At 39.9% G+C, this 26,438-nt stretch overlaps 1 protein-coding gene across 1 annotated transcript; it reads left to right on the plus strand.

Moving 5' to 3' along the window:
- Positions 1-5,713: 5,713 nt before the first annotated feature.
- LOC121317564 (pre-mRNA-processing factor 17-like) lies at positions 5,714-25,887 on the plus strand. The gene is made up of 15 exons (XM_041253640.1): positions 5,714-5,907; positions 6,687-6,773; positions 7,000-7,129; positions 7,674-7,757; positions 9,252-9,391; positions 11,433-11,529; positions 11,927-12,066; positions 13,714-13,788; positions 14,476-14,521; positions 16,489-16,590; positions 19,081-19,196; positions 21,851-21,984; positions 23,463-23,539; positions 24,320-24,464; positions 24,669-25,887. Exons 1-15 carry the CDS (start codon positions 5,725-5,727, stop codon positions 24,844-24,846), a joined length of 1,734 nt encoding a protein of 577 aa, XP_041109574.1. The 5' UTR covers positions 5,714-5,724; the 3' UTR covers positions 24,847-25,887.
- The last annotated feature ends 551 nt before the right edge of the window (positions 25,888-26,438 follow it).

Below are 26,438 nucleotides of genomic sequence, written 5' to 3' on the forward strand. Positions count from 1 at the left end.
TGAAAGTGCCGTTTATTGCTGTTAGAAAAATGGAAATTAATTGGTGCTTATAAGTGCCGTTGATTGTCTGTTTTAGTACAAAATGGATTGATTTAGTTACTTTCTCTCTCTCTGTCACTCTGCACACACAATACAGCGCGTAAGCTGCAGTTTAAATAGAGTCGGGTCTGGTCACATCTGCCCTCCTCCCCTGAAGACCCACACTTTTTCTCTGGAATGGAAGGCTCTCCCTTTCTCCTGCATGTCATGCCGGGTGCCAAACTGGTGTGCGGTGTCTAGCCAGTCTTGAAGCTGGCGGGCATACTCAGGATCGGGGGGGGGTAGGTCCTCTACATCTCTGCGGCTGCAGCTCCAGTAATAACTCAGCTGCAGTCCCGGCATGTTTTTTGTAACCCAAAGTGTCCCTTGCCAGGGGTGCCGTGTACGGCAGGCAAGACTTGGGTCTGGACAGGGCGGCGAATCACCAGCTGCCATCCTTCTTCACGGGTGGCAGGTTCCAGACCCCCTCTTTGATGGCAATCCCCGGCCACTGGGACCACAGCACTTTGGTTATTGAAGAACAGCCGGAGATGTCTTCCCAACGGGGTCGAGTGCCTTGTGCGAACCAGGAAAACGGGTTGCGGGTCTGGGTCCCGCCAGTTGTGCACGCCGTTTGGAGGGAGAGACAGTGGAAAGCTCCTTTCAGACAGGCAGGGGAATGAGGCACTCACCACAGTTATCCTCTTCCTGGTCCCATTGTTCTCTGTCCAGGCAGTAGTAGCAGCATTCAGGTGCGCAGGGGCGGTGAGACAGGGCATCCGCATTGGTGTGCTGCATAACCGCTCTGTGCTTGATGGTGTAATTGAACTCTTGCATCTCTTCTAGCTAGCTTGCCAGCTGTCCTTCAGGCTCCTTGAAGTTCACTAGCCAACGAAGCGAAGCGTTGTCGTTCCGCAAGGTGAAGTGAAGGCCGGTGAGGTAGGCTTGGAACTGGCGGAGGGCGGCGACGACAGCTAGAAGTTCCCTACGGGTCACGCAATACCTGCGCTCTGGCTTGCTAAAAGGCACGGCTGTAGTAAACGATGACCCACTCTCCTCCTGGTAATAGCTGAGAGAAGACAGCACCCAGGCCCTAGTCGCGGTTTCTGTGTCGAGGATAAAGGGGACGTCCAATTCAGCGGGGACTAGGTCTGGGGAGCTGATGAGGGCTTCTCTGAGCGTAGCAAAGGCAGCGTCACATTCAGGGCTCCAGGCGAAATCTTGGTGTTTGTGCAGCAAATGGTGTAGGGGAGCAGCTAGGGTGGCAAACCGGGGGAACAAAGCAGTGGTAGTAGGAGGCCGAACCCAGGAACCCCCCTAGTTGTCTTACGTATGGGGGGGTTGGCCAGCACTGTACAGCCTCTACCTTCTTAGGGTATGTCTGGATCCTGTCTTTCCCCACACAGTGACCCAAGAAATTGACCTTGCGCTGCATCAGATGATACTTACCTGGGTGAAGCTTAAGACCGGCGTCTTGTAGGCGTTGAAGTACAGTGCACATGAGGGCCTCTTCAAAGGTGGTGGCGTGGACCAGCAGGTCTTCCAGATACACTAAGCACTGCTGGGGGGGAGATGCCTGACAACACCCTCTCCATTAAATGCTCAAAAGTGGCAGGTGCATTGCAGAGGCCAAAGGGAAGCATCTTAAATTGCCAGAGCCCACATCCGGTGGAGAAGGCGGTCTTGGGGCGGGCAACAGGGTCGAGCTCTTCCTGCCAGTATCTGCTTCTCAGGTCCAGGGAGCTGAACTAGGTAGAGCCGGCAACCAGGTCTAAGGACTCATCAATATGGGGCAGTGGATAAGAGTCCTCTTTTGTGATGTCGTTGAGGCGACGGTAGTCGGCGCAAAATCTCCATTCTCCATCTTTTTTTTTTTTAACCAGCAAGACAGGGGATACCCAAGGACTGTTGGGGGTTCGATCACTTCAGCGGCCAGCATCTCATTCTGTATTCGATCAGCAACTTCCTGACGGGCTAAGACGAGGCGACGTGGGGGCTGACAAATGGGTCTGGTGTTCCCTGTATTTATCGAATGTTGCACCAAGTGGGTATGCCTGGTCTGTTCTGGCTGGGAGGAAAAGATATCCGGAAACTCGGGTAACAGCTGTTGTAGCTGGTCATGTTGAACATCGTCTAGCCCTTCACAGCTCCGTTCCAGGACGCTCTCCATGGCGGACTGGTTCTTGGGGACAGGCTGCGTCATCGGGGTCATGGGTGGGCAAGGCGGTGGGTTGTCGCTGTCCATAGGTGCGGTGGCAGACGAAGTGGTGACAGGAACTTGGAGGGAGGTTCACCTGTCAGCGAGCTGTGCTTCCCCATGTGGCCGTGTTGTAGGTCTAACTGTGAGACTACGCATTGGAGGAAGCCCAGACCAAGGATGCAGGGGTCTTGGACAGAGGCTGTCCTCATGGTGATAGTGGCAGCCAGCGTGCTCAGTCTCTAGGTGGCCTCTTTCTTCTATCAGGGCAAGTGGACTAGTCACAGTCCGAAGCTGGACTGGGATGTCGGTAACCCAGCATCTCCAATTTGTGCAGGCTCGGTGGATGATATCAGGGCGAAGAACAGTGATAAGAACATAAGAACATAAGAACATAAGAAAGTTTACAAACGAGAGGAGGCCATTCAGCCCATCTTGCTCGTTTGGTTGTTAGTAGCTTATTGATCCCAAAATCTCATCAAACAGCTTCTTGAAAGATCCCAGGGTGTCAGCTTCAACAACATTACTGGGGAGTTGATTCCAGACCCTCACAATTCTCTGTGTAAAAAAGTGTCTCCTATTTTCTGTTCTGAATGCCCCTTTGTCTAATCTCCATTTGTGACCCCTGGTCCTTGTTTCTTTTTTCAGGCTGAAAAAGTCCCTTGGGTCGACACTGTCAATACCTTTTAGAATTTTGAATGCTTGAATTAGGTCGCCATGTAGTCTTCTTTGTTCAAGACTGAACAGATTCAATTCTTTTAGCCTGTCTGCATATGACATGCCTTTTAAGCCCGGAATAATTCTGGTCGCTCTTCTTTGCACTCTTTCTAGAGCAGCAATATCTTTTTTATAGCGAGGTGACCAGAACTGCACACAATATTCAAGATGAGGTCTTACTAGTGCATTGTACAGTTTTAACATTACTTCCCTTGATTTAAATTCAACACTTTTCACAATGTATCCGAGCATCTTGTTAGCCTTTTTTATAGCTTCCGCACATTGTCTAGATGAAGACATTTCTGAGTCAACAAAAACTCCTAGGTCTTTTTCATAGATTCCTTCTCCAATTTCAATATCTCCCATATGATATTTATAATGTACATTTTTATTTCCTGTGTGCAGTACCTTACACTTTTCTCTATTAAATGTCATTTGCCATGTGTCTGCCCAGTTCTGAATCTTGTCTAGATCATTTTGAATGACCTTTGCTGCTGCTACAGTGTTTGCCACTCCTCCTACTTTTGTGTCGTCTGCAAATTTAACAAGTTTGCTTACTATACCAGAATCTAAATCATTAATGTAGATTAGGAATAGCAGAGGACCTAATACTGATCCCTGTGGTACACCACTGGTTACCACACTCCATTCTGAGGTTTTTCCTCTAATCAGTACTTTCTGTTTTCTACATGTTAACCACTCCCTAATCCATGTACATGCGTTTCCTTGAATCCCAACTGCGTTCAGTTTGAGAATTAATCTTTTGTGCGGGACTTTGTCAAAAGCTTTCTGGAAATCTAAATAAACCATGTCATATGCTTTGCAATTATCCATTATCAATGTTGCATCCTCAAAAAAATCAAGCAGGTTAGTTAGACACGATCTCCCTTTCCTAAAACCATGTTGACTGTCTCCCAGGACCCTGTTACCATATAGGTAATTTTCCATTTTGGATCTTATTATAGTTTCCATAAGTTTGCATATAATAGAAGTCAGGCTTACTGGTCTGTAGTTACCTGGTTCAGTTTTGTTTCCCTTTTTGTGGATCGGTATTACGTTTGCAATTTTCCTGTCTGTCGGTACCACCCCTGTGTCAAGAGACTGCTGCATGATCTTGGTTAGCGGTTTATAAATTACTTCTTTCATTTCTTTGAGTACTACTGAGAGGATCTCATCCGGCCCAGGGGATTTGTTTATTTTAAGAGCTCCTAGTCCCTTTAGCACTTCTGCCTCAGTTATGCTAAAGGAGCTGTCTCTTTTGTACAGCGGTATCGGCGCTATGCTTCAGTGCGAGAGGTCCCGGGTTCGCGCCCGCCCTCCGCCTGGGTGTGGATTGTCTTGCCCTGTGTGATACGCATGCCTGCGTTAACTTATTTTGCTATTATATATTAATGGTGAACTAAAATAAAAAATTGAAGTTTTACATTGAAATATATGGTTATCAATTTATGTAGCATAATGTATTGTAGCAAAACTCAGTTAATGCTGACAGGCAGAGGGCGGGCGCAAACCTTGGACCTTTTGCACAAAGCATTGCACCGATACCGCTATACGAAAGCACCTGCTCTATTGCAAGCTTATGTCTTTGTGTGTGATTACTTCACCTACCAGCCCTGCTGCTGCCTTCCACCGCGCACACTACTTTATTTTCATGGTCTTTAATGATATTTAAAAAGATCGAGATGGGCTAAAATAGATTATTTTTTATAATTGTGCTTTCGTATAGTGGTATCGGCGCTATGCTTTGTGCAAGAGGTCCAAGGTTTGCGCCTGCCCTCTGCCTGTCTGCATTAACCGAGTTTTGCTACAATACATTATGCTACATAAATTGATAACCATATATTTCAATGTAAAACTTCAATTTTTTATTTTAGTTCACCATTAAAAAAAAAAAAAAAAAATATATATATATATATATATATATATATATATATATAGTAGCAAAATAGGTTAACGCAGGCATGCGTATCACACAGGGCAAGGCAATCCACACCCAGGCGGAGGGCGGGCGCGAACCCGGGACCTCTCGTATTGAAGCATAGCGCCAATACCGCTGTACAAAAGATGCAGCTCCTTTGCCAGGAGCGTATATCAGGCTTATGTCTCTGTTTGTGATTACGCCATCTACCAGCCCTGCTGCTGCCTACCCCCGTGCACACTACACTCTCCCCTGCCAGCCTCAAGTCCGCCCCGGACTTGCTTACCAGGCTACAGTCCGACGACTGCGTGCTGGGGTACCTGCATCCCACCTCTTACACCAATGTAGCAAAGTAGGTTAACGCAGGCAGGCGCATCACACAGGGCGAGGGCGGGTGCGAACCCAGGACCTCTTGCACTGAAGCATAGCGCCGATACTGCTATACAAAAGAGCCTGCTCCTTTGCAAGGAGCATATAGCAGGCTTATGTCTCTGTTTGTGATTACGTCACCTACCAGCCCTGCTGCTGCCTACCCCCATGCACGCTACAATATATATATATATATATATATATATATATATATATATATATATATATATATATATATATTTTTTAAGTTGCTCATGAAGCCAATGAGTTTTGAGGAGCTATAACGTCCTTTAAGATATATAAAAAATATGGTAAATGCTTTCATATTTTACTCGTACATATAAAGTGATATGTGTCAAATAAAAATATTGCTGGAATAAAATAATAAATTACTTCGTTTTTTATATAATATTTTTAATTTTTCGTTATTTTTACTTGTTGCTCTGTTTGTATTTTATTGACCCCGCTAGGACCTGTCTGACCGGATGTTTACAACACATCCAAGATGTCGGCTGCGATCGCTTCTCTTGAAGTTTACGGCAGCGATTCTGGCTCTGATTCTGACGGCGAGTCCAGAACCAGCACCGACAATGCAAGCCAGGACGCTACAGCACACCTTCGTCCTTTGGGTTCGGAGAAAACGCTGTCGTTGCAGGTCCTCAACTCCGCTCCGGAGGTGGCTGTGAAGGTACAGATAGCGCGGCGTGGGTGTTTAGTTGTAGGAAATTAGTAGTACTGTACTTTAAAACTCGACCTAGGCCTCAGTTGAATGTGAATTACTTTTATCTTTCTGCTTCACTGTTACACACAGAATGTAGTTTATATTAGGACATTGTTGTGCTCTGCTCTTTGGTAGATGCTTGGTGTTTGTGGTACTGTGCACATGGTGTGGACTGTGGAGTAAACTAATCGTAATACGGTTGCAGTTTAAGAAGCCAGAGGATTTTTAGAAGTTTTAATTGACAACGTTATGGTAGTGCAGCTAGAACTTGTAAGGAAAGCTCTGGTTTATCGTGTTTATAATAATAATAATAATAATAATAATAATAATAATAATAATAATAATAATAATAATAACTCCTCACTATTCAATGCATGTCAACAAATATTAGTGTCCATAGCAAACTACCACAGAAATTGTTAAACATGTCACTAACAGTAGCATATAAAATTTATAACAATAATAACAGTTTTACAAGTCCATTACAGGTAAACATTTTCAGGTTGAGAACATGGCTTTGTAAACTGTTAAAGCAACGTTCTGGTTTTTAAATCATAAGTAGAGAAATAGCTTTCTAATAAGGCTCCAGAGGTCATTTTTTCCTAAGGTGGATTGTGTTTCAAGAACTAGCCCATGCAGTTTTAATGCACATGATGAAAAATGTATGTCTAACATTGTTGTTTAATGTAAGTCTGGGATTGTTGATGAGTAACTGGATTGGGTTGGGACTTTCTTATTTTTAATAGCAAGATGTGGAGACCGGAGTGCACCTTGATCCATCTCTTAAGGAGGTCATGTATAACCCCACATGCGACACCTTGTTTGCCCCTGAGGTGAGGATCATTCATTTACTGTTCAAGAGAATAAATCCAGAGATTGCGGTTTGATAACAAGTGCATTCAGAGAAATGTCAGGATTGCTGACAGACTTTATTCATAGTATACAAAACAGAGTAAAAGTCTGAGCCTCGACAATATTTTCTCATCTTCATGCTCATATAGTATCATCAAATGAAATGTATTACATCTATTCATTGTTTTTCATTCTTTTTATGCCCAGTTTGGTCCAATGAACCCGTTCAAGACCCAGCAGATGTCAGCCCCCAGAAACATGTTATCTGGTTATGCAGAGCCTGCTCACCTCAATGATTTCATGTTTGAGGAACAGAGGAGAACCTTTTCAACCTTCGGTAAGCTTTGATGAAACAGGACTGTAAACAGTTGCTATTTAAAGGAGAGTTGCATTGCAGCTTTGTCATTAGCTTGATAGATGTAGAGGCTAATTTATGTCAGTGACATAAATTGATGCATACATAATGTTAATACCAGGTTTTATCACAATAATGGAAAAAATGTAAAGTGTGACTTAGGTGCTCACAGCCCTATCCACTCTATCCCCGTAGCCAGGAATTTAATTCCCTGCAGGGATAATAAGACATAATTATCCCTTACCCTCTTTGTTTACCAACCAAAACCTCGTAGCTCTTGGATGTCACTGTTTGTTCACCTTGTTAAAAATGGTATTGGGTGCATGCACGCTCTAATTGCGTCCTTGATGGACTTTGACAGTACGGTACATGGTCATTTTTTCAGTAACTGATCATTTCCCAGCAAAAGGAGATGTGGATTCAGGAGCAGCACTTCAGGAAATCATTTGTTAGATTTACTAGTTATGTTGATATAGTCAAAGTCTGATCAAAAAGACCTTTGTTAATTTCTTTTTCTTTTTCTAAGGCTATGCCTTGGATCCATCCTTAGACAACAGTCACCTAACAACTGGTTACATAGGTGCAATAGAAGAGGCAGAAAAGAATAAGGGTAAGTTATCCAGTTTTTTTTAAATATATTTTGTCTTTTTGACATTCTGCAGAGCCGTTTAGACACTGTCCTACTGTATGTACACAATGTTCTGATACCCCTCTCTTAAGCCAGCTTTTTTTATTTATTTATTTTTATTTTTTTGTGCAAAAATAGTAGGCTGCAAAATCCAAATTGCCTAGCGACCAGGCAATTACTTTGCACTGCAGTCTGTATAAGCTTAAGAGCAATGCAAATTACTCAACACACAGAAATAATGAGCAGCAATCATGATCAGGAGGGATGCAATGAGTGCTGCCTGTGCATCGGTATATTGAGCGGCCGCACTGACAGCCCAGAGGTGAGGTCAGTCAGGAGTACAGAGAGCAGTATACACTGTATGAGGTTTGCTAGAGGAAGGGCAGCAAAGTCCTGAGGTTAATGAATGGTCTCTGAAGGTGTGTGGTATTATACAGCTCTTAATTACTCTCTTCTGCAATGGTTTGCACCTTGTAAGAGGAGGTGCAGAGTTTTTCGAGGGTCAGCAATTGTCCAGGTGCAAAGCAAAATCTTTACATCTCATTACAGTGTTTGCGCCCACTTAGCATTCCAGATTCCCACCCAATTCCATGCTCTTCTTCATTTGAATACATTTAAATATCATTTAAATTGATTAATGATGGCAGTGTTAATTTGATAGCGGGTGTAGAACGGCAGGTGAAGGCCATTTTTTACATACACCACATTTTTAGTGGCCGCTGAAGTCCCACTTTACGGCAGCTAAACATGGTTTGCGTGTGCAAAATGCCAATTTTGGCCACAATATGGGTGTGTTTGCAGCCACAGATCACTTGCACGTATCCTTCCATCAGCCATTATGTGTTTAATAATTCTGATTGTGTATCCTATGTTTAAATGATAATAGCTGATCTGTTTTTTCAAATGTTTTTTGTTTTTTACTAGATGACAACAGAAAGTCTTCTGATCTGCAGTAAATACACCCATTGTTTAATATTTTAATTATGATTTGTGTTATTATGTACTGTTATTTTAAAGCTTCAGAGTTGCTACAACGTTAGTTAATTGAAGAAAAAAATTTCTTTGTACAAGAAATGGAATTTAATTAAATAAAAAAACAAACCAAAAAAACAAACCAGAAGTGGTGCCTGCAGATCAGAGATTCAGTCCAATGTTTCTGTTGGGGATCAGTTGTATACACATGTTTTGTCCACGTCCAGTGTTTCTATTGATGTGCTACAAAGTGAGTGTAAAGCTCAAACACTTTTGCACAGGAAGTGAATCTGTAATATGTGAGCAGAATAAATAAGCTTTGCCAGAGTATGTGGCAGTAAAGCCTGGAAAGCCAAACCTCTATAACTCAATAATAAGGATAAACCTTTTTAAAGCTTATGTAAGAAAAGAAAAAAAAGCCAATTCAAATGGCACTTGGAGTATGGTCCAACTAAGCACATTCAGCCCTTTTAAGCGTTTAACATTTAGTTATTTTTATGTCAGGCCTAACAGTGTTTGAAGCAGGCGCAAAGAAAATGGAAAAGAGGAAGAAAGTTAAAGGGAGCGATGCCTCTAACATTGAAGGGTTCTTGGGACCCTGGGCTAAGTACCTGGATGAAAAAGATGTGGCCAAACCCTCAGAAGTAAGTGTCTGTTGATCAGCCTTTAGGGAAGCTATTACCAGATGTGTTCTCTGGAAGTGTAAGAATTCTCATTATTGTAGAATGAATGTGCAGACTACTGTATGTGACTGCCTTTTCACTAGGGGTACACCGATTTTCTTTGCCGCAATACTGATAGCCGATTGGTTATCTGCCCATAATAATAGACATTGACGCTCAGCTATTGTAAACTACAAGAACAAGCGTAGGGACTATATTCAAGCTGTTTTATAAATGACAAAAATGACCAGTTATTGTAATGTTTTCATTTATTTCAGAAAATTAATACAAAACATAATGTAGTATTATAGAATGTGCTTGACAGCAATTTATACATTTGTTTTACAACAGTCACACAAAAATAACACTTTGCATTTGTACTAGTAAAAATACTTCTGTAGAAAAAAATATGTAATGTGACATTAACTTTTATAGCCACTTAGTCAAACATTGCATATTATAACTTCGAGCTATACTGTACAGTTGAAAAGAAAAATGTAGCCTATGCAATGTCAACTACAACAACGATGACAAGTCAAACCTGAATTTGTTACTAAACAAGACAGCACAGTAATGAATTCCTGCTTCAAAATGCACCGAATATACCCGCTGCCAATGCAGAGTAAGCAAGATCATCAAAAATTACAAAAGGTCATTTTTGAAGTACGTTGTGTAGTAGTAAGAAGAAGAACAACTTAAACCATCAATGTTATTTAGGCTTCAACCTATTTCTCAATCTCTCGCTCTCTCTCTCATATATATATATATATATATATATATATATATATATATATATATATATATATATATATATATATATATGTATGTGTGTGTGTGTTTGTGTGCTTCTATAATATAGAAACAGCTCATTGTTGTATTTAATGTGGCATCAAGTCTGCTCTGCTGCACACAACTTGGCTATCGTATTATTTTCTTCAGATATTTAAAATCAGAACTCCGCTTTTTTGAGGCGTATTTACTGTAGGATGATCGCACGACGTTACACAGGGCGATAAGCTACCGGTTATCGGTGCACCCCTAGTTTCTGCACAATTCCCCTGTGTGGCATTTATTTTAGATTCTGCTTGAACCCACACCCACCCCCCAAATACCAACAAGTTCCACTGTTCACACATTATATATTTAACGGCGTGATTTCCCTCAGAAATACTGCATAAATCTTTCCCAGGGCTGCAGCCTACTACATCAGAGGATCCTGTATTGGTAGTGCAGAAAAATACAATCACTATACACTACAGAAAGAATGTATAATTTATCAAAAAGGGTCTATTATTCAAAACACCTGCATTACTTACACCTACAGTAGAGTAGCACAGCGGTGAACCTTGTTTCTGAACAAAGCCATTATTCAGCCACCAAGCCTAGACAGGTAGTGATACAGTCACTCACATCGGGTTTTGTCACAACACTGTAGGAATTTAAATTAGTATTGTGTAATTTAGCCATGTGAGATTCAGCCTAGCTGGAAATGAATATAAGTGCTTGGAGCCAGTGCACCTGCTTACTACAGAACTAAACTGAATGCAGTGGCTTTCTATCCATGACTGCATCCTATGTCTGTCTAAATCAATGCAATCTCCTGCAACATCGTTCATGACGTCTTTCTGTCTATTGTCGTCCCCCCCATTGCCAGAAAACATTGTTTTGGATACAAACGCAGGATCAGTGGTTTTTTTTTTTTTGTTTGTTTGTTTTTTTTTGTATTTTGTTTTTTGGACAAATATTTAAAAATTCATTAATCTAAACTGACTTGGGGGCTAAACTTACTGATGGTTTTCCACAAGGGATACTGCTTTACAGTGTTATTGATATCCTGTAAGGTGGAACAAAACAGTGTTTCTTTGATCTGTAGTGAAGGTTTCTTTTCTATTGTACAGGATACTGGTTTAATCGTACTGAAACCTTTCCTATATTTCATTGGTGATTTCCTAATGAATCTGTATTGTTTTGTCATTGAATAGCTGGCTGAATGGCAGTGCTAACAGGCTTTTCTGTCCTTTAGGAAGAACAGAAGGAATTGGATGAGATTACTGCCAAGAGACAGAAGAAAGGCAGAAATGAAGAGGAGGCTCCTGCAGATGAAAAAACAATCCTTCACGGTAAGCCAGCCTGTTCTGCTCACCATTGGAGCATAGCAACAGCTGATTTTATATTTCAGAATTGAGCTGTACTGTGGCATTAATTAATGTAAATCTAATCAGTAAGTGTTCAGACAGACAGGTGTATTCTAGAATTATTTTAAAGATTTTTATAAAAGTTTGGTTAAGGCTATTATGTCAAGAAGCCATTTTGTGGCAGTAATATTACAATGCCATCTACTTTGTGCATTTTTTATGTTAACCTAAATCACAGTGACCCTATTTCAACTCTGGAAGGACATTTGTTACAAGAAATGTCTATGCTAGGTATATAGAGTGCTAGGTAGTAGAACACATTGCTTTTGTTTTGGATCCTTCTAAATATGTCATCTTTCTTTTCCTTGCCTGCCTCCTGCAGCCAAAGACATGTATGACTACCAAGGAAGGTCATATCTGCACGTTCCCCAGGACGTCGGGGTCAACCTGCGCTCTGCTGATATCCCAGACAAATGTTACCTGCCCAAAAAACAGATCCATGTATGGTCTGGACATACAAAGGTAAGATGGCTAGGAAATCTGTGAGGATCTTAAATTGGGAACAATTTAGGTAGGTTTGTAGGTTTTGATGTTGACCAGTGTTTTAGTAAATCTGATAGACTTCATATTGTTCTTGTTGTAGCGCAGCATGGAGAGGATGTTCGTTTGTTTATGATAATTGTTTGTAATCCTGTTAACCTTCCTGTACTCTACCATTTTTTTTTTAGATTTTATTTCTTTCATTTCTCATTTTCTGCTTTGTGGCAAGCCGGTAGTTCTTATATTGTAGTACAGCAATGCCTCTTTCACCTGTTCCACATAGCAATGACCCGTACATGAAGTTATTGCATATGAACACTAAGACTTTATTTCTGACATACACTATATGCTGTCAGGGTGATTTCCTATTCCCCATCATTTTTGCCTGCTGATTAAATATTTTCCACTTTAATTTGGGTTATTAATTATAACCAACACATTGTAGATCTGTGAGGGTGCCAGAAACCAATTTTAAATATAGTGTGATTCCACTAGATTTGCATATCCTAGACATAAAAATGAACAAACACATTTTCAATGCAATGATAAGGGTGGCAGTGAAAATACTGCTGTCATTCCTTCCAATAAACATTTAACAAATCAACTTGGAACTTTTAGAGGTTTGTATGCCGATGGAATCTTATAGGGAGTGTGCATAAAGAACTTAAGAGTAGTGGCATTACTAGTCATTCCCTTGCAGTGGGTAGAAGTGTCCTTCCCTAGCAGCTAGAAGATCAATTTTTATATTTGTGACTTCCTGTAAAAACAAACCCTGGAATACTGTAATAAAATCTGTATTTGTGAAATCTGTCCCTTGGACAACCTGGCAATGCAAAGCTCCATTAGAGGCAATGGAATGGGCTCTGCACAGCTGTTTGTTCAGTACAGAACTGCAGCTTTTATGAAGCTGCTCAGGTTTCAAGTAAAACATTTAGATAATAGCTGAAAACTATCCTAGCCAGTTGGAGCCCTTAAGGCTGTCTTGGCTGGCCATAGTTGTGTACCCTCCCAGCAACAGACTGTAGATTAATGACATGTGGGTGTTTGATCATGTGGACAGACAGCAGCAGTCTCAGCCTAACATGGCAGACAGCAGATTAAACAAAAGCTTTCCAGCTTTTAAAAAGGACTCCACCTCTCCATATTTTTTTTTATGCTAAGGCCACAGCAGCTTGTCTACAGACAGTTCAACCATATATAGTTTTTTTTTTTAATTGTTATTGATGTTGACATGTTCTAGTACATTCATCCACAAATTGAAATAAACCTCAAACAATGTGACATCATTCTTGGTTCATATGTTTTAATTAAATTAGGAAACCTTACTTCAATAAATGTCAGACATGGCCATGCCAGCTGTTTGTGAAGTTCACAGTAGAAACCACAGGGTTCTTTGCATCGCTTTAATGTGACAATGTGGATGTGACTGCCTGGTTTAAAATAAATAAATGAGTAAAATGATGCAGCCAGCTTTAGGCTGATTTTTGTAAACTGATGTTCTTGTTGGAAGTCATTTGGTTGGCAAGCACCCCAACATTTAAGCAAATTTGAATATTCTCTTTCCTTCTGTACCTATATTTAGTTTTGTTTAATTAGCTGTTTCTTTAATAAGTCTGGTCTTTGTTTCAGGGTGTCAGTGCAATCAGGTTGTTCCCAGTTTCTGGACACCTGTTGCTATCCTGTTCTATGGACTGCAAAATCAAGGTGGGTCACAGTATATCATTTGATTGAGTTTTGTTATGGGGTGGATCACCACCAAATAGACATTCATTTTTAAGCAAAGCAAAAAATACATTGGCTCTCTTCAGCAATCATTTTTCAGGAAAAAAGTGAACAATTGTTAAACCAATTCTGACAATATTGATAGCTTTAATAAAAGCTTGTTTCAGTGTTTAATTGGCTATTAATGAAGTCCTTTATCTCAGATGCCTAGCTGGAGGCACAAGGTCTTCTTGAGTACAGTCTATTATTTTCACAATGCAGCAAGAAACACATTGACAAAGACGACTTATGAAAGAGTTTGTCAACTGCATTACCAAGTTTCTCTTTAGTACTATTGTATGTTTTGCAATTGGGTGTTTTTAAAATTAAGTTTGACTACTTCATTTTCAAAAGGTGCCTGTAACAAGGCACTTCAAACCTACCCTGCAAACCAGGGACAATATTTCTTCTATATTCTGTTGTATAGACTGTAAAATTGCAAATGCTGTGTTTTATGCTTTTTATGTGGGTCACTTTCAGCTCTAGTCACCTGGGGTATGACTTGCCTCTTGGGCCTTGCAGAATAAAAATTAAAAAAAAAAAAAAAAAAAAAAAAATGAAAGCAAATCAAAGGAAAACGTACCCTGAAAAAATAAGTTCTTGCTTGTTTGTTTGTTTCCTGGTTCTAAGCTATGGGAGGTTTACAACGAACGAAGATGTTTACGAACATTCATTGGTAAGTGTCCCTACTTGTATTTGAAATTATCTTTTTACGAAAGAGAAGTAATGGCCTTTCATTGCTTTGAGTCGGGAAGCGTATCCTCTCAACAGCTGTACAAATTAGTGACAGAGAAAACAAACATCAGAAAAGAAAAAAAACGTATTGCATGATTACATATTTAATAGTATTTTAATGTTTTGGAGGAAAGGGTTAAAAAAAAAAAACAGTGTAATCTCGAAGATCCTGCAGAATGTATATTGTTTGCAAAGATGAATGAGGCTGTATTTGCCACAGATATTTCTGGAACAGCTCTCTCATTCGCACCTAAAACATCTGTTTTATATAAAAATATTTCTCTTAACACTAGAACCACAGAGATTTCAGACTACATACAACCACCGCACCCGCAAAATGTGAGGCTCCATTTTAAAACAGCTTCGATGTGAAAAACAAACAATCGGATACAACTTAATATGCTTTTTTATGAACATCATACGTAACATTTTCAGAGCAGAAACACCGTATTTACATTGAAAATTAAACTGTTTTCTTATTTATTTCAAAAAGAGCCCATATACATAAAACTAATAAAATAAAATACTCAAACTTCTGTGTAAACAAGTGTAGAAAACCGTATGCACATATAAAATTATAAAACATAAATAACTGGTTATAAAAATAGCATAAAACAAAAATATACAGTACAGTAACATAACTTATGCAACGTGAAAGCGCTTTGAGTGTTCAGAGTTCTATTACAGCTTTCTTAGTACAACCTACGCAAAAAAACACGCCTTTCAACTGTACCAGTGCATTTGCCATAGACTGCTTTTTTACAATGTTTGCAGACATCAGAAGTTCTTTTTTTATTGCATTTAGCAACCTGGTATTGTCTATGATTCCATGTGCCAGTGGGCGCAGCGTTGGCTGAAGGTTGAGGGGCATTTGCCAGCCATCTTTCGTGTCTCTTACCAAAGTGTTTCTGCCATAGCTCCAGGGCTAGCTGCAAAATGAAGTACCTCCGAGTGATTGTGTTGCCGGTGCACTCCTTGTAAAACAAAAGCCAGATCCAAAACATTATAAAAAACAGCCACAGGCCACCTGCGAGAATCACCTTTTACAGAATACAGCCATGCCATTTGATCCAGTATATCCACACCGTACTTCGTTGTGCTGTAAAATGCAACAGTCTCTGGATTTCCTTTAGCATCAGTCCTGATGGTCACTGATTTGTGCAGAGAGCTTAGAATAAGCAACATTTTATTTATTTATTTATTTTACACCTCTCAGGGTGGCACAGTGGTCCTGCCTGAGGAGTGTAGTGGAGTGCAGGGGGGCTCGCACAGCATGAGCTGTTGGTGGTAACTCTTCAGAGGACATGCAGACGAGAAAAAAGTAGCATAGCTATATCGCACTGTATTGTGATTCAATGTGTATATTTTGGGACAACTGCTAATAAATAATAATCATTTAATACGATGTGTAGAATGACTTTCATTAGTGTTTCAGCACTCGACAGGAGTATTTAATACGTTCTTTCACAATGACTTTGAATTTATTACACAGCCCAGACTAAATTGTCTGCTATATTGTATTGATTTCAATATGCAGCATAAACTGTGGGTCTGGCAGTTGAAGAAGCAAGTGCTTATAAGTTATTTATTTTTACGATTCTGCAGCTGAAACACTGTATGGGTATTTAATTCAAATATTTAATAACACTTAAGAACAGACATGCACGAGATGTTCACGTACTCAGAGATATTTCAATTTGAATTGTAAAAGTTGTTCAGAAAGTGGCTATGGCGGTGCTAGTGTTAAATCTTGTCCCTTTGGTATGTTGATGTAAAATGGGTTTTGCTGTTCTAATAAATATCTGGATTTTAAGCAGTACCGTTTGTTTTTATAAGATGTAGTAAACAAAAAGCATTAGATCTGTGGGAATGTTAGTGTTTTTTAACTCGTATTTATTTTCTTCATAGGTCACAGCAAAGCTGTTCGTGACATCTGCTTTAATAACACAGGCACTCAGTTCCTCAGTGCAGCTTATGATCGATACCTTAAACTGTGGGACACAGAAACAGGTGGGTTTGTCATTGTTAATTTATTACATTCTCTAAAGAGGGTTTTTTATGCTGTGTTTAAGTCTTTGCTTCCTAAGGGACACGATATTGTCTCCCATTATTATTATTAGTCAGTCTTATCAACCGCATAAAACTGTATGCAGTTTTATGTAAATAGATATATTTTACAATGAGGTAATTTTGTACCGTTATGATTTTACCATAGTATAATTATACACAGTGTTTAGTATTGCTGGACAATACAATTATGACTTTGAAGAGGAGAGAATTTTCTGTTCAAGGACACCAGTAAGCAAGGTGTCTGCTTGCAGTAAAATGTTAACAAATGCCAAGCATCCAGTCGTTGCGCATTTCCTCATGTCCCTGATGAAGCAGTGCAAGATGTACATCTGGTGTGAATTAAATAGCTGGGCCTCATTTAAACAGGGAAAGGGTCGTAAAACACTGACGAGAGCTCCCCATGTGTGACAGAGAAAAAAATGACATCATTTGCTTGGAATACAGATTACCAATATTTTGAGAAAGCAGTAAGGGACTGTTGAAGCTTTGTTATCAAACAGGTATGACACTGCTTTCTGTCGACCAATATGCATTCCAGCCCCGTACTCCTGCACTGTTATAAGCATTACTTGCAGGCTGCTGCGTTGCATGGCAATGATCTCTCCTCCTACAGGCAGCTGCGGCGCAAATAGACTTTTCAGCAGTGAGGCATCACAGCTTGGGAAGGCATAGCGTGAATGCCTTGATTATGATTTAATTTCATGCTAAATTGCAAGTGGTAGAGGAGCGGAGATATGTAAACAGAACATGTATTGAGAGAACCCTGTGCTTGTGTGGGAACGGCTCTGGTCCCAGGGTCTTGGTTTCACACAACATAAATTGAAAAGGCTAGGCTGTTTGTGAAGCACGTTCATCCCTGAAGAAGCATCAGTAATCCTGAGCCACACAAGACTTCAAACGTATCCTGATCTAAGCCTCCTTCACCTCCGTTAATCCCAATTTTGGGCTTCAAAAGTGAAAGGCCTTGGCCATGTCAATAAATGAAATGTAGTTTAATAGTACAGCATTCCTGTGATGCAATTTTTTTTTGTTTGGTTTGCTCCAACTATATTTAGAGACATGTATTGGTGCTGCAGTCCTCTTGTAGTCCTCCTGTTGTGTCCAGTGGATTACAAGTCCTGTAGTTCTACCTACAACTTGAAACTGATGTAACACTGACAAACATACCTTATGTACATTATTTATAGACTATGATGTAGTTCATGGGGACATTGTTTATATATTTAGAAGAATCCAGAAGTAAATTTGCAAGAACCAGTCTGACTCCTGTCAAAGCAGCAGACCAGCAAAGCAATCAATACACTTATGTATATCTTTTTTTAATTTGAAGCACTTTTAGATGGCTTTGCTATGAAGGGTGCTATATACAAATTGTATTGGTCTATGTCCAGTTTCTTAGTATAAGGCAAGTGAAAGGCATTTATGTGCTTTAACAATCGGTCCTCTAGCTGTGGAAGGTAAGGTATTGCTTGACTTCTGCATTTGGCCTGCTGGTAAATTTTAATTGCTACATTTCAAAATAACAACAGTCGACAGAGTGGCATTGCTGGCTAGAGCCACCTCCCAGTCAGAGGCTGATTTATTACGAACCATGGACAGGGATTTATTATGAACCATGGACAGGGATTTATTATGAACCATGGGCAGGGATTTATTATGAACCATGGACAGGGGGATTCTGTTCACCAGTGAAAAGTGCAGTTGTCCTAGAGGGTGTATCTACGGTGATTCATGGTAAATGATATTAAGATTTATATAGGAAGTATGTTTCTGTTCACCAGCCCTAGTAGATAATCAATGTAATGCTTGTCTTCTGGATGTGGTTAGTCACAGAGGAACTTCATACACAGGTCAGCCTATTGACTTGTACATATTCTGGCACAAAAATATCAGTTTATGTAAAAAAAAAAAAAACCTTAACTGTTGGCATACCCTGCAGATAACATTCAGACACTCTTGAGCATAGCATATTCTTTCCTATTATCTACTTATGTGCAGCGGGTGAAAGCAGAAAGCCTGCATTGCGGTGTCATTTCAGTAGTGCTTCAGTAAATGCCATACCAGACATCTCTGGTTGCTTGAGAAAGTACATTACTTGGTGCTGTTATAAAACCGCAAGATTGTGTTTTTTATATTCCTGTGCAGTTTGTTACGGAGATTCAAGTAGCTTAACTGTAAAAAATAAAGATATTTAAGTCATTTGCAAATCATTATTAGTCACAGGAAGGCTACCTTTTAGTAGGTAGGATATGCACCATATTACTATGTAATGCTGCACATTATCACCCACAGGGCTGAGCTGCATACCATTAACAGGGGTATAGCAGAGGTTCCAGTCTGTGCATATGTAGATGTATATCATACTTCACATGTTTAGTTTGTACAGTACCTAGGTCCAGAGAAGCACTCATCCCTTTCACGATTTAACAGGACATTGTATTTCAAGATTTACAAACCGGAAAGTCCCTTACTGTGTCAAGTTCAATCCTGATGAAGACAAGCAAAGCCTCTTTGTGGCTGGGATGTCTGATAAGAAGATTGTCCAGGTAAGGTTTCTGCCTGTCTTTACACTTTTTACTGGGCAGGTTTTTTTTATTGTTTATTTATTTTATTAGTTTCTTTGTGTTATTTCTACCAGCACTCTTTTGAACCCTGCTTACTGTACCGCATGTTTAAAAATGCAAATGTCTTGCGCTACAGGTTAACCCATTAATGATGTATTTCATTGCTGCAATCTAGACCCGTCGTCTAGGTCAGAACTGTTCATTTGTGACTGCGGGCTAAAATTCTGTTAATCAAGCATTGCTCTCGAGGTCAGGGTACATAAAGAGGGTAAACTCGCTCTTGTTTTTAAAAGGGTATTTTAAATGATCTTATTCAATTTGGATAAAATATGAAGACCAAGCAGTCCCGGATGCTGCGTGTACATTGAGAAACTGGTAAGGGGTTTTAGGAAGTACCTAATTCCCAATATGACTATTACCCAGACAGCTTTTTTCCGTGGGTAAAATGCAATGTTACCTTGAAGTCATGAGTAATAATAACAGAATGATATTGTTTTTATATAGCACCTTTCATAGTTGACCAAAGCGCTTTACAGAGGTTGGCTGTGAACTGTGCATTATATGTAAGGCCCTGTGAAAATCACGGAAATTCTTTAAAATTCACGGCAGTGTCACAGGTATCATATTTCGCAGAATTTGTAGTGCAGGAAAAGACGTACGTGTGTGTGTGTATTTCACGGCACAGCCTGTGAATGCCTACTTGTGCCATTCTGCAATCTACTTTATATTTATGAGAACTGCTCAAGCTTTAAAATGATACCCTAATTAATTGAGGTGGCACATCCAGCCTATCTGTGCGCTTTCCCCTTTAGAATGTGAGCTAATATTCAATACGCAACTGTTCGAATAAGTAACTAACTTCAGCCCGGTCCTTCTGTAAAGCTCGAGCCCCCATCCAGAACTCATGTGAGTGTCAATTTTGGGTCCCAACCAAACTTCCTTGATTGGAAGTGGGCAAGGCTGAGGGGAATGATTGACACTTTGTGCTTGCACAGTTCAAATAAAACATATTTAAATAAACTGTGGAGCAAAACTACACAGCTCAAATAAAGATCTTGCGCATCAATTTAAGGTAAGCTGTGTTGTTGACAATAATAATAGTGATGTCTTTATTTTTATTTGGTGCCTTTTATAATGGACCACCATCACAGAGCGCTTTACAGAGGTAGGCTGTGAATTGTGCATTATATGCAGAATCACTTACAATAGGACATTGATTTAACATCTCATCCGCAGGGTGGATTATAAGCAGGTTAAGTGACTTGCTCAGGGTCACACAGGTAGTCAGTTAGTGGCAGAGGCAGGATTTGAACCGGTGACCTTCATGTTACCAGCTGTGGACTACCCCACACTGCCTCCTGCCTTGATAAATACTCTACTCTCAATCTTTAATGGTAACTAGGTAGACATTAAAAAAGAGCCGCCTGTTTTAACTGCAGTGTTACTTTGAGCTACCGTACAACCACGTGTGTGTTACACAAAGTTATTTAACAGCTCAGCACATTTTTTTTTTTTTTTTTTTTTGAAGTAACACACTGACTGTAAATTAATTCCGTCACTTATATTTTAACATTACATTCTTCAGCTTAGTGAACATGTTAAATTGAGTGCATTTTTTGAATTTTTTTAATGCGTAAAAACAGTTGCGCAGCTTACCTGAATGGCTGGTTGTGTGTGTTTGCTGGTTGACAGCCACGCCCCCTTTTAACAAGCTATTTAAAATTATGCTGAATGCAGCCACCAGGTGGTGCAGTGTTCCATATAAAGTACAATTATAGCCATACAAATTAACTAATTTAGAGGTGTGTGGAAATTGACTGTTTTTTTGTTTTTTAATTTCCATCCCTAAAAATACTGTTAATAAAATTATGTATTTACTCTTTCTCTTAAAACAATAAGCACACGACCTATGAACAAATGGAAATCAAATTATTGCAGCCAGTCTCTTGTGTTTTAAATACAGACCTGCAGTAGTATGTCTTAAGGGCTGCTTTGGGGAAAGACATGTTATTGTTTTAGATTCTTAAATAATTGCAGCACATGGCAAAAGTAAAATAAATAGTGAATGAAGTAACTTGGAAATAAACTACAAAGTAAGCACATTACATAAGAGTATTGCATAATAAAAATGGGTCATTACAAAAATGTGGAATAATGTTCTCCATTAAAATTCTTTATTTGCATTTCCTGGTGTCGTGTTATAATGTATACATTTTAGTAATTCACCAGTGCTATAGCTACTTACAGGTTGCAAGTTCAGTAATGGCATATAAGCTTGCACAGTAAAATTAGTTACAATTATAAAGAATACTGATTTACGATCACTTCACACATTTTCATTAATTGGGAAGAAAAGGTGCTTTTCCACATTGTCAAGATTCTGTTTAAGCTTACTGGGAATGGGGGTGGGGTGGGGGCCTCTGTATTGCACTGTGTGCATGTGCAAGAAAATGGAACATAAGCCCCCTATGAATGTGCTCAGACTTGTCAACGGATAACTGCAGAGGGTATTTACAGGCCAGTTACACCCGGTTGCACTTTCCCCGCAGTTCTCCAAGCCCTGCATTTTAAGATATATGCGGTATCTCCAATTGTTCTCGGCAATGCTTGCACTGACTGCTGCTGTTCATTTGCAGTGGGATGTACGGTCCGGAGAAGTCGTTCAAGAGTACGATAGGCATCTGGGAGCTGTCAACACCATCACATTCGTGGATGAAAACAGGCGCTTTGTCAGTACCTCTGACGACAAGAGCCTTCGTGTCTGGGAATGGTAGGTTTCTAACCACTGTGTGTCTTTATATATACCACTGTGTGTGTTTATATATACAGAAATAAAACACTTTGCATCTGTTGGAGGGCTGCCATCTTTTAAAATATTAAATAATGCTGAACCATGGCCGGGTTCCATGTGTTTTTCTGGCTTTAAAAGTTGGCCAGTATGCTTAGTTAACCACAGATAGGATGAATGGCTGACTGTTTAGCCTTTGTCACATACTGGTGGGGAGGAACAGGTTTGACCTACAGTTCAACCAAACAAAGCCCCTGACCTCATCGAATCACCTTGTCCAAGAGCAATAGCTGCATTGCCACCACCCCTCATCCCTGGGGCTGATTATTATACCCAGAGCTGCTTTTTGTCATTTAAATTCTGTTCTGATTGCTACCAGCCTTGAAAAGATCACAATGAACAGGCAGGCAGTGAATTGCTCTGCTTGTCTAATTTGGTGATTCTGTTTCACACTGGAAGCGTGGAACTCTGATCTTGACAGAATCAGTTAAATAAGACTATCCTCTAGGCCCATGTCAAATGTCATTTAAATAAATCATGGAAAAGAAACAAATGTTAGGGTGAATGACTGCGGTGTGCAGTGAGCGGTGTCACCAGGGTGAATGACTGCAGTGTGCAGTGAGCGGTGTCACCAGGGTGAATGACTGCAGTGTGCAGTGAGCGGTGTCACCAGGGTGAATGACTGCAGTGAGCGGTGTCACCAGGGTGAATGACTGCGGTGTGCAGTGAGCGGTGTCACCAGGGTGAATGACTACAGTGTGCAGTGAGCGGTGTCACCAGGGTGAATGACTACAGTGTGCAGTGAGCGGTGTCACCAGGGTGAATGACTGCAGTGTGCAGTGAGCGGTGTCACCAGGGTGAATGACTGCAGTGTGCAGTGAGCGGTGTCACCAGGGTGAATGACTGCAGTGTGCAGTGAGCGGTGTCACCAGGGTGAATGACTACAGTGTGCAGTGAGCGGTGTCACCAGGGTGAATGACTGCAGTGTGCAGTGAGCGGTGTCACCAGGGTGAATGACTGCAGTGTGCAGTGAGCGGTGTCACCAGGGTGAATGACTGCAGTGAGCGGTGTCACCAGGGTGAATGACTGCAGTGTGCAGTGAGCGGTGTCACCAGGGTGAATGACTGCAGTGTGCAGTGAGCGGTGTCACCAGGGTGAATGACTGCAGTGTGCAGTGAGCGGTGTCAACAGGGTGAATGACTGCAGTGAGTGGTGTCACCAGGGTGAATGACTGCAGTGTGCAGTGAGGCGTTGTGCTTCTTTTGATTTCGTTTTCGTTTCCTTTTGATCTTGATTGTCTACCTGTGACAGTCCACCTCTGATGTGAAGCCAAGTTTTTGTGTTTTTGATTTTATTTGGGTTCAAAAGTTCCTCTCAGAATAAAAAAAAAAAGAACAACGAATCTGAGCAGAAGCCTATAACCAGCTTTGCTTGCCTTATCTGTCTGTGTTGATTTACAGGGACATTCCTGTTGACTTTAAGTACATAGCTGAACCGAGTATGCATTCAATGCCAGCTGTAACTCTATCTCCAAACGGTGAGTTGGTCAGAGAGACTTCATTTTTTGATCCAGCTTTTCGGCAAATCGATGTTTTCTTTAAATATATTCTGTGAGAAGGCTATTGTGTAATTATGATATTGTACTCCCTTCTGATGCGTGCAAGTATTTAGTCTTTACAGAAATGTGGAACACTTGTTTTAGAAGGTTTTGCTTAAAGAAACTGCCCTTTTCAACACAAAGGCCTTTTGTAATGCCAATCTGACCTCATTGCAATTCAGTAAATTAGCATTTGAGGGAGAAATAAGCTTTCACATTTAAATTAGCTGCAGCTTAAGTTTAATTTTAAGAGGTCTATCGCTGGTTTCTCAGACCCCGATTACCTTGGTTTCGGTAACATTAGATAGTCAAAGATTGTTACTAATAGAAGTCTGAAACCAGTTGATTTTAACAACCTATACCCTGCTGGGATAAACCAGCTTGCAGCATTTTACAACACCAGGGAATCCACTTCTTTTTATCAACTGTTTTATATTTAAAAAAAAAAAATTGGGGGGTGATCCCAGGCTAACCACTGATAGGTGAATGATGCAAGTCAGGGGTGATTACCCAGTAAGGTAAAATGCTATTTACATAAATAATGATTCATTAATCCCGCTGTGGTTTATCCTGGCTGGGTATAGGTTTATTTAATCAACCTCTTAGTCACAACTGTTATATAAACGGTGTATTCAGAATATATTTTTTTTTTGGGGGGGGGGTTACATTCCGTTTTATTTTCAGTCATTGCATGTTGTTTTTATTACTATATCTGTTTAGGTAAGTGGTTGGCCTGTCAGTCAATGGACAATCAGATCCTGATCTTTGGAGCCCAGAACAGGTTCCGACTGAACAAGAAGAAAATCTTCAAGGGTCACATGGTAGCTGGCTATGCCTGCCAAGTGGATTTTTCACCAGATATGAGGTAAGGCATTACATTTGTACAGTGTTTAATACAATTGCCTCATTTTCATTATGTCTTCAGTGTTTTCAAATAGTAAGACAGTATGTTTCAGTGAAGGGTGCATTTAAAACCCCATTTAAAAAAAAAAAAAAAAAAAAAAAAAAACCTATATTTGTGGATTTTTGTTAATTTGTTTTTTTTTTTTTTTTTTTTTTCTTTAAATAGCTACGTTGTTTCAGGAGATGCTGATGGTAAACTGAACATCTGGGACTGGAAAACCACTAAGCTGTATCACCGAATCAAAGCCCATGACAAAGTGTGCATTAGTGCACTCTGGCACCCACACGAAACCTCAAAGGTTATCACGTGTGGCTGGGATGCTCAGATCAAGCTCTGGGACTAGTGAGGTTGGAAGGAATACATACATGCATTTTGGATTCTTAAAGTTTAAATTCAATGTTGACTGACATTCCCATCCCACCCTGATGGGTAGATTGGCTCCAGACGCCTTCTGCAAGACTTTTAAGATTGGTATCCAGTCTGGTTTGGAAAGTTTTTAAAGTGTTATGTATTTTCTGTTGGTTTTCCTCCCCCTGTGCAATCTAAGGAATCCATTATTTTTTTAAATTAAATTTATTTAAACTGCAGTGTTTCAGGAGGAAAAACTTATTGCACTTTTAATACACATCCGTGTAGCTTTCTAATCGTGTCAAGATTGTGTTTAAAACTGTAAATGTTAGTCTAAATGATGATCTGTGCATAGTAGCTTTTTGATTAAAAACTGGAAATACCAAACAGTTGGGTAGGGATGTAGCAGAAATTCACCATATGACCTACTATAATTCTCAGAGGGGATTTTGACCTTTTAACAAGACTGTGACCTTCATGCTCATGGCTCCTAGGAACCAGCTGATTTACACACCTGGATCCCAGAATAAGGATATATCCGGGAGGCATTGATACGAGAAGGAGGGAAGATGTATCACTAAGCCTGTCGATGTGGTATGTGTAGGCTGGTTCGTGTTGTTTTGTCAGATATGTATACTGCTGGGTAGAAGTTGGTTTACTGGTGTCTGTTTTCTTTTTTAAATAGTGTTGTACAGCTCATTTGTCAATAAAGACCCTTTGTAAAAAAAAAAAAAAAAAAAAAAAAAAAAAAAAAAAAGTGTCTGTTACTTCTGTTCTAGTTTCCATCTGGTACTTGAAGTTGAAATCTGGCTCCTTTGTTTCCATCGGCAGCAGACCAAGACCAAGAATTTTTTCAGGTTTTTTAGCAAGCACATTAGGGAGGTGGTGCCATTCCAAAATCAGACCAATAGTAGCTGGAATGGTGCAGCTCTATTTTAACAGTAGCCGTCCAGATGACGAAGACTAACAGGAATATCTGAACTAACAGGAATATTTTTTTTTTAATTTTTTATAACGGGGAACTATTTATTTTTTATTTTTTATATTTAGCAGACACATTTATCCAAAGCGACTTAACACGTTACACTGTAATACAAGGTTACAGTTCAAGAATAATTAGTTATTAATTACTTTTTAAGCCCTTTTACTCGCGGAACAACATGGATATTTTTTTTTCTATCTGAGAATTTTTTTTTTTTTTTGCGGAAAACTAGGACCCTGCTAATGAGCGTCCCGTCTGAAGGATGATACAGGAGGTATATAATAAATATTATCAGGGAATTATTAGTTACTTCTGAATTTGAACTTAAACAAAAATGTGATCTTTGACAGTTGTATAATGTTCAGTTAATCAATGGTAGTCCAGTTTGATGACTTTTACAGACTGGAGTCATGATCTAGATGGAAACTTGGGTTAATCAATATGCATTCTTCTGGAAAATGTTACAGAAACTTATATAAATGATAACCATATAGAATGTTTGATTTTCTTTATGAATTTAATTGTTATTTTACCTTTTATATCTGAAAGTTAACTTCCAATAAATTCTCACTTAAACCTTCTTTAAAATGTTACATTTTCCTTTG

The sequence above is a fragment of the Polyodon spathula genome, chromosome 6 (genome assembly GCF_017654505.1).
Source record: "Polyodon spathula isolate WHYD16114869_AA chromosome 6, ASM1765450v1, whole genome shotgun sequence".
Classification (NCBI taxonomy): Eukaryota; Metazoa; Chordata; class Actinopteri; order Acipenseriformes; family Polyodontidae; genus Polyodon; species Polyodon spathula.

Excerpts from the sequence above, each read along its gene's own strand:
- LOC121317564 (XM_041253640.1), top strand. The coding sequence starts at position 5,725 with ATGTCGGCTGCGATCGCTTCTCTTGAAGTTTACGGCAGCGATTCTGGC. Across the intron at positions 7,130-7,673 it reads GAGAACCTTTTCAACCTTCG|GCTATGCCTTGGATCCATCC; the intron begins GTAAGCTTTGAT and ends TCTTTTTCTAAG. Across the intron at positions 11,530-11,926 it reads TGAAAAAACAATCCTTCACG|CCAAAGACATGTATGACTAC; the intron begins GTAAGCCAGCCT and ends TGCCTCCTGCAG.